General features: G+C 33.6%; 1 protein-coding gene and 1 non-coding gene across 2 annotated transcripts; one reads left to right on the top strand and one right to left on the bottom strand.

Annotated features, from left to right (window-relative positions):
• Nucleotides 1–3,562: 3,562 nt before the first annotated feature.
• LOC137819897 (U1 spliceosomal RNA) lies at nucleotides 3,563–3,722 on the bottom strand. The gene has a single exon (XR_011082479.1). It is a non-coding gene; the product is annotated as a U1 spliceosomal RNA (small nuclear RNA).
• A 349-nt stretch (nucleotides 3,723–4,071) lies between these two features.
• Nucleotides 4,072–8,222, top strand: LOC137818318 (disease resistance protein RUN1). Its single transcript, XM_068621662.2, has 5 exons — nucleotides 4,072–4,743; nucleotides 4,821–5,901; nucleotides 5,984–6,244; nucleotides 6,355–7,080; nucleotides 7,478–8,222. Exons 1-5 carry the CDS (start codon nucleotides 4,259–4,261, stop codon nucleotides 7,913–7,915), a joined length of 2,991 nt encoding a protein of 996 aa, XP_068477763.1. The 5' UTR covers nucleotides 4,072–4,258; the 3' UTR covers nucleotides 7,916–8,222.
• Nucleotides 8,223–9,035: the final 813 nt, after the last annotated feature.

The following is a 9,035-nucleotide window of genomic DNA, read 5'->3' as shown; positions in this document are numbered from 1 at the left end:
GTTGCTATTCTCCCCCATTGAAAATGTTCTGAAAAATTCTCTAACCTTTTCCTTAACAACCACCTGATCCTCACACCATTGACCATTCTCTAGCAAACCATTAATCCCATTTCTTGACCTTCACCATTTAATTATAGAGTGAAAAAAATTGGTATTAAGATCACATTGCTTCAACCACCTATGATGAACTTTCTGTTGCATTATAACTTCTTGTTTAAAATTATTTCTACTTTGCTTAACAAACACAAACTTACTTTCCTCTCTTCCTTCCTAATCTAACTCGCTCTCGTCATCTCTTGCATCTAACTCTTGAATTATTTTTTGTAGTTCTTCGCCTAACTAATTAACATTTCCAAAGACTTCTTTGTTCCACATTTTTAAATCAAATTTTAGTTTTTTCAATTTTTATTTAAAAATTAAACACCTTACTACCCTGCACCTCATATCTATTCCATTTATTCCATATGAAGTCTTTGAATTTGCCATCTCTTTGCCAGTTATTCAAACACCTAAACAGTTTCAGACCCTAATTCTTACTCGTGTCTTTTAACACCAATGTATAATGACCGAACATTGATTTATGTTAACATATTTAGTTTTTTCTGTTTTATGTTATTGGGCTTTGTTTGTTTGGTCCAACTTTCCTTTTCTGTTTCAGCTAGGTCTTAGTCTTTTGCTTATATATACACCATGTATTTTATTCTCTAATACACAAGTAAATAAGAATTTCTTTTGTATTTTCTTTTCTTTGTTTTTCTCTATTTTATGCTTAAGTCATTGTCTATTTTTCATTTGTAATTAGGGTTCATCAGAACCTCTCTTTCTCCATTGCGATTACGTGTGATTGCGTGCGCTCCATTTGATGCACCACATCAGACAAGGAATATTCATCTTCATTGACTGTAATATGGTATCAGAGCTCTTCATCGAAGAGTTCTGCTGTGCTTCTCTCTAATCTTTATTTCCCCCTTTGTTGTTCTCGGTTATCTTTTTAGTTCTCTTTCAAAATCTTGATTGGGTTTCAAAATCTCTTAGGCAATGTCTAATGAAAACCATAGTCTTCATAGTCTTAATAGTAGTCACATTATTACATGCAATTTCTGTGGTAAATACGGTCATACTGAGGCTGTTTGTTTTCGCAAAGTGGGTTTTCCTTCTGGTAATGTTAAAACCTCAAAGTTTTCTTCTACTAGAAAAGTCTGCACTTTTTGTAATCGTTTTGGCCACATTGTCGACACCTGTTATAAAAAGCATGGGTTCCCTACTGGCTACAAATTCACCAATTGGACATCCCAAGCCAATAATATGATTACTACTGACACTTTTTCTGAGCTTTTTCCTAAAGAACATGATGTAAAGGGGATTCAACTTACATCACAGTAGTGTCAATTCTTAACCAACATTTTGCGTAGGCAAAACCTTGAGGATCATGCCCCTTCCACTCAAATTAATCAAGTCGGCACCTTCTCTACGGATGAAATCCCCAATACTGAGCAATCTTCAACATGTAAGTTTCTCTCTTCACTATCTGCTATAAAAGAATCTTGGATTATTGATTCTAGTGCCACAGATCATGTTTGCCACAATTTGAACATTTTTACTACTTATACTAAAATTAAACCTGTCTTAATTAGTCTTCCAAATGGCCAAACTGTTTATGCCACATATTCTGGTTTAGTACGATTTTCTGATAAGTTTTATTTGTCTGATGTGTTATATGTGCCTCATTTTCAATTAAACTTAATATTTGTTTCTAAACTCACACGCTAACTTAAATCACTCTTTATCTAGGTTATCTAGAAGACAATTTACACTTTTAACACTTGAAGACATTTTCATACTAATCTAATGTAAATAATTAGACTATGAGCTGTTAACATTACAAGAAAAAAAAGCAAGAAGAAAATTGAAGCTTTATTAATTCTAGGTCAAAACACATGAGAAGTCTTACAGCTCCATTTTCAAAATCTGTTTCTGCTAATTTTTCTTGCTCTGAATGGTACTTGGATTCTGTGGCTTGTATGTTTTCAATTAAGTGAGCTTTTGTAAGGTTTGTTCCTTTAGTTGGGTTGTTTGTAGTCCTAAGTTAGTGAGGATTAGGTTGTTTGGAAGATGTGTGGAGTTTTTTTGTGTTTTGGTTTGTATATGAAATGGGGTTCTGATTTTAAGAAGGATGAAGATGATGATGAAGCCAACTCCATCAAAGGAATTGAAGTCAACTCTTCAAAATTCTGAGATCTGATAAGGCATTTGTGGATATTAATTTAAAATTACTTGACGAATTACAAGTTCTCTTAAAACAAAATAAATGCTAATTGAACTCTTCAATTTTTTATTTGAGAAAAAAATTAGCAATCTAGATTCTCTGATGATTTTTTAATACTGTTGTGTCTTTAAATTACATCTATTTTGTTCCATATTAAGTTTTTTAATATTTTTTAAAATATTAAAATTAATATAATTTGGAGAGACAGATTAACACGGTAACCATGCAGATTGAAAAAATAGTTGGTGAGAAGATTTTTCTTTTCTAAAATGGTGCAATTTTGTCAAAGATTTACATAAATTTACACATTTTAAAATTATTGCCCATATAACTAATTTCTCGTACTATCACATCATTTTATTGTAAAGAAGTTGTGTATCTATGATATCACTTTAGTTTTGTGATATTGAAGTTGTTTTAAGTATATACGATTTGATTAATGTTAATCAGGTCTTTTTTTTAATTATTCTAAATAAAGTTGTGCTAGTATAATACCGTCACACCAAAACTGTGTCATATCGATACCATTTTAGTGTAATCTGATTTCAATACAAAAAGACATTGATCACAATATCCTTCTCCATAAAAATATTATTTTTTATCATGACGACAATTTTGTCAGATTCAAATAACACTTTAACCCCAACTTTGCTTAGCAATGTTACAGAGATCAAATTAACTTTAATCGATGACACATGTAGCACATGACTCAAAGTCAGAGTTTTACTAGATGTGTGCTTTAGAAAAACCTTTCCTTTTCTAGGACAAGAGTTGTCCTGGAATCACCAAGATAAACTTCTCCTTCTCCATCCCCACACTTGTGTAGGAGGTAAACACATTTCTGTTTGCATAGATGTGTCTGGTAGACCCACCCATTTGCTCACATTGGTCACAAGATTTACTTGTGAAATGACTGCAACAATGGTATCTTCCCGTTCGACTAGATTTGTCTTGGAAGGATAGTCGTTTTTGGCTCTATTGTCTGCACTAAGGTGCATGATGACCTGACTTTCCACAGACAAAACAATTTCCATTTTTCTTAAAGGTGGGGTTAGCTCCATTGTTACGAATTTATTATTATATTTCTTTTGATGATCAAATTTTTTCTAGCACCTTTTTGGAGTTGGTTTGTCTTCTACTATATTTGCAGACAAAGTTTTGGCCTTTGCAGCAACACACTTCTTCCTGTTTGTGTCTTCAATGATGATGTGGGTGATAAGATATGATAGTGACATTTGTTTGTGCCCGTGCTATAGTTGTTGTTTGTAATTAGTTTTTTTTTTTTTTTTTTTTTTTAAAGGGGCCGCGCGAACGCTGGCCCCACTACCACAAATTATAAGGTAGGCTCCATCAATTAGATAGACCTTAGGTTAGCATCCCTTCAATGTGCAAGGAAGGTCACTTCCCTAGGATATAAACCTTATTGATCGTTCATTAACCCCGTTCAATGTTGTTTGTAATTAGTTCAAGATTATGAAAGTTTCTAAAAACTCAAGCTTATTGTATAAATTTTTATAATGATTATAAAAATAAAAAACAAATTTGTTTGAACTAGTCATGAGAAACATCTTTCTACTAAAAAGAAAAACTGAAATATATTTGTCAATTTAATCTTTATTGTCAATTTATATAATTCATAATTATATAATATATAGATCTGTGTTCCAATATCCTATATTTTAAAAATATATGTAACTCGATATTCATGTCCATGTTATATCAATATCCATGTCATGTGTTGGCTACATAAAAAGAATTTATTTAGAAAAATCTTCATACTTATTAGGGTAATGTTTTTTTTCGGTGGTTCAGAGTGGGTGTTGGTCTAACTTTTGAAGTGGCTAAAGTTAAACGGGTGCTGGGATTAACGCGCTTCCACGACTATGAAAAATATATATTAATCTTTGGCTACTTTAAATGGTTCTGTGTCTTTTGTCGGTGTTGCATTATTGCTTTCCCTTCTTCTAACAGTTCACCTCATCAATTCCTTCCATGGAATTGGCGTCTTCATCATCAAAACTGCCACGGATGTATCATGTGCTCATAAACTTTAATGGAGAAGACATCCAAAGGAGATTTGTTTCTCATCTCGATTCTGCCCTCTCTGCTGTTGGCTTCACCACTTTCCTTCACCACCCCAATGCACAGAACCCACTTCACTTCCAACAACCTGTTCTCAATCTCTGTCGGGTAGCGATTGTTGTTTTCACCAAAACCTATTCTCAATCTGCTTGGTGTCTTGATCAGCTCCAACAAATCATTAAATGGCACCAAACTTACTGCCGACATGTTCTGCCTGTTTATTACGAAATTGAGCCATCTGATGTACGTCTTCAGAAGGGTGATTTTGGAAAAGCCTTCAAAGCAACTGCACACCAAACATTTTCAGCAGAACAACTGGAACATGCCATATCCAGGTGGAGCCACGCACTCACCAAAGCTGCAAATTTCTTTGGATGTGATGAGAGCAATTACAGGTAAATCACTCACTTACTAAACTTGTACTTCAATTTTGGTAATACATAACTTTGTATAATTGTTATTGTCCTTGAAGGAGTGATGCAGAACTAGTGGACAAAATTGTTAAGACCGTTCTTCATTTTCCAGTATTGTCTGCTACTAAATTTCCAGTTGGATTACAATCGCACATAGAGGATCTGATTCGAACTATCAAAAATAAATCCACGGAAGTTTGTACGATAGCGATATGTGGAAAGGAAGGATCTGGTAAAACCACCCTTGCTAAAGCCATCTACTATCAACTTCATGATACATTCACGGAGAAAAGTTTCATTGAAGAGATCGGACAAGTTAGCGGAATAAGAGAGAATCTTGGTTTACTAGAACAACTCCTTTCAGATGTCCTAAAATCAAAGGTAGAGATAGATAGCTTTGAGATGGGAAGAACTATGATTCGGGAAAGACTTCCTGGAAAAAGGGTGCTCATTGTACTTGACGATGTGCCTGAGCTTAATAGACAATTACTATGGGAATGCCGTCATGACTTAGGAGGAGGAAGTGTAATAATCATTACAACAAGATCTGAAATCTTACTGAGGATATATCAAGCTGATTCTGTTCTTCAGGTAAAGTCAATGAACGCCAACGAGTCCCTTGAGTTTCTTAGTTGGCACGCATTTAGAGAAACAAAACCAAAACAAGAATACCATCTCCTTGCAGAAAGAGTAGTTTCGTGTTGTGGAGGACTACCTCTAGCTCTTGAAGTCATTGGAACTTATTTATATGAAAGGACGAAAGAAGAATGGAATTCAGTATTGTTACTATTAAACCGAATTCACCAGCACAATGTTCAATGGAAATTGAAAATAAGTTTCGACGGTTTACGCAATCAAATGGAAAAAGATTTATTTCTTGATGTATGTTGTTCCTTTGTTGGTAAGAGCAGAACCTATGTTACGAAGATCCTAAATGGCTGTGGAATAGACGCTGATAGTGGAATAAAAGTTCTCATAAAGCATAGTCTCATACAAATTAATAAGAACAACAAATTAATAATGCATTCGTTGCTACGAGAAATGGGAAGAGAAATTATTAGTAAAATTTCAGGAAAAGAACCTGAGAACAGTAAACTGTGGTTTGATAAGGATGCAAGATATTCACTGTTAGAGAATACGGTAAGAACATCCTTTATCAATGGTTTTGGAATTTTTTTGGAAGTGGTTGCTTTCTCATGTGCAATGTATTTCTTTTTGTTAGCTCTTTTCATCTAAGGGCACAAAAGTCATTCAGAGTTTGCCTATCGGAAGAGATTTCTTCGGACGCTATCCTTTACAGGTAAGAGACTCAACGAGACTGCTGGAAGTCGCTGGAGATTCTGAGTACCATTTTAAGAATCTTAGATGGATCAGTTTGGGAGGGTTTTCTTCAGAATACCTACCTAACCACTTTTATCTGCATGATGCAATAGCCATTGATTTAAAACACAGTCTTCTTCGATTCGTTTGGAAAGAACCTCAGGTTTTTATGACGTGCCATTCTGTTTTAAAATTATTATTTGTTTCCACTTATAACTATTTCGTTTTCTCGTTTTCTTCTCTAATATATTACCAAAAACTATCTTTTTAAAGGTTTTGACGCTGCTAAAAGTCCTTGATCTCAGTCACTCAAAGTATTTGATAGAAACCCCTGATTTTTCCGGACTCCCAAGTCTTGAACAGCTCATTCTCAAAGATTGTCCAAGATTGCGCCAAGTACACCAATCTATTGAATGTCTCTGCTATCTTACATTGCTAAATTTGCAGGACTGTACAAATCTAAGCAATCTCCCCAGAAAGATATATAAGTTGAAATCCTTAAAAACTCTGATTTTATCTGGTTGTTCGAAGATTGACTTAATGGAAAAAGATATAGTGGGATTGAAATCCTTGATAACTATAATGGCTGAAAATACAGTTACTAAACAATTGCCTTTTACAATTGTAAGCCCAAAAAGCATTGGATATATATTCCTACGTGGATGTGAGGAATTGTCACATAATTTTTTTCCTTCTATCATTCGGTCTCGGATGTGGCCAACAACGAATCCCCTATCTTATACTCATCCCTTCATGGATATGGAGGATAATAGTTGGGATGAAATTACAGCATTTCTTAGAAGCCTTGCCAATCTCCGAAGTGTTCTGGTGGAATGTGACGCCGAGTTTCATCTATCTGACCAAGTAAAAACTATAGTGGTCGAATATGGTGGAAATATTACAGAATCCGCAATTTCAAAGAATCACCTCAAGTCTTTTCTAACTGGTATTGGAAGATACAAAGAATTCTTCAATACTCTAAACGATAGCATACCTAAGGTTCTTCTCTACTTTTGCCTTTGTTTATTACCTTAACCATCATTTTAGCTACTATTTCTGAGAACATAAAATAATCCTAATGAAGTATCTAGTAGAAACTACAATACTGAACTTTTAGCACCACCACTTCATCTAAAAGTATCTGATTTTAGTAATCAATTAACCAAGTCCTTATGCTTATACTAAGTACTACCAAATTGATTTCCACTTTCTTGCTTTACTAGCTTCATGATTGCTTTATTCCCAATGATTGTTGAAATATAAACTACAAAAACAGAAATGCATACTAAAAATGATGGTGATATATACACAATAAAACTATTAACCAGATTTGTTTTAATAATGTATAACATTTTTGTTTAACTAAACATATGTCCTTGTTTATGACATGATACAGGTATTTGGAAGCAGTGAGTCATGTGATGTTTCTCTCCCAGGTGACAACGATCCTTATTGGTTGGCCCATATGGGTGATGGACATTCTGTTTCTTTCACTGTGCCTCAAGATCGTGTCGTGAAGGGAATGGCTTTGTGTGTAGTTTATTTATCAACCTTCCAAATCATTGAACCTGAACTTAGTACTGTCTTAATTGTTAATTACTCGAAGTGCACATGTCAGATACACAACCATGGCACTGTAATTTCCTTCAATAATGAAGATTGGCCTGACATAATGTCAAATTTAGGATCAGGAGACAAGTTGGAGATTTTTGTGAGTTTGGGTCACGATTTGGTGGTTAAGCACACAACTGTCTATCTTATAAATGAGTTAGAAAAGGAGCCTGTGCCAAAGAACAAATCTCTCCTTAAATTCATAAAGAAAACTCTAATGTGAGTACAAGTAAGTCATTTATCTTCTTTGAGAACTTTGAGTTATGGAATTAGTCCTTGTGTCCTTCATCGCAATTTATTTTTTCTGATCCTTTCCTTGTTTTTCTTTGGGTTAGCTCATAATTACGAGATTCATACTTATTTTACCCTCTTTCTCACTCCTCACATTGTTTACTTGAACTGTTTATTGTATTTGGTTTGTCGTTGTTACTTTTTGTCAATTCTTTTCCCTTTTTAGCATATAATATTGCATTCAGAAAATCTCGTAAAAAATATTGCATTATGAAATAAAGATAGCTGCGGTTCGATAATTTGTTATGTGTTTTGCCTTGCTATATGCTATGTACTCTCTGTTTTTGTTTCTACATAAGAAGCACCGTAGCCTCATCCCTTTATTTAAACACTCAATTAAACAAAGCTTGATTTCATTTCTCCTTATTTACACTGATTATATTTTTTTTATGTCTAATTTAAAAATATTTCATTTTTTTTTTTCAATTTCCATTTATAAGTTTTATTACAGTTTTCAGTTATGTAAAGTCACCAAATTATTTTAAATTTAAAATTTTCAACTAATATTTTCAAATATAGTCATGATCTTACAAATTATTTTAATTTGTTATAAATTGTTTTAAAATTAATTCTTATAAATTGATATTCATTTCATATGTCCAAATATAATCTTTAAAAAATTCAAAAAATAACCACGTAGACAAATACCGGTAATAATTAAAAAATTTCAAATGTGTACTTTTTATTGACAATTAGTTTAGGCTTTTATGTTTCAGATATAAAGTTAATCATACAAAATCTCCATCATATCCTATGATCCTCACCAGAAAAAAGCATTGAAAGATATGATCCTCGATGCCCTTTCTTTTCTCAAATCGCCACCATGATGATAGCACTCCACCAACACCATCAGTGCTACAATGTAGTAGGCACGTACCTGCATCAAACCACCCCTCTCAACCATAAACTGTATAACTTACCATAATTCTTCTTTCCTTCATAATCCAATAAACCATTTCCCATTATATTTCACAACACGTATTAATAACATACCACCCCGTACTAGCCAAACCACTCTACATATTACATGTTGTCTCATCTTCTTCCCCATA

This window comes from Phaseolus vulgaris, chromosome 10, assembly GCF_051622355.1.
Source record: "Phaseolus vulgaris cultivar YP4 chromosome 10, ASM5162235v1, whole genome shotgun sequence".
Classification (NCBI taxonomy): Eukaryota; Viridiplantae; Streptophyta; class Magnoliopsida; order Fabales; family Fabaceae; genus Phaseolus; species Phaseolus vulgaris.
The sequence above is the reverse complement of the archived record's forward strand: the minus strand, read 5'-3'. Positions and strand labels throughout refer to the sequence as shown.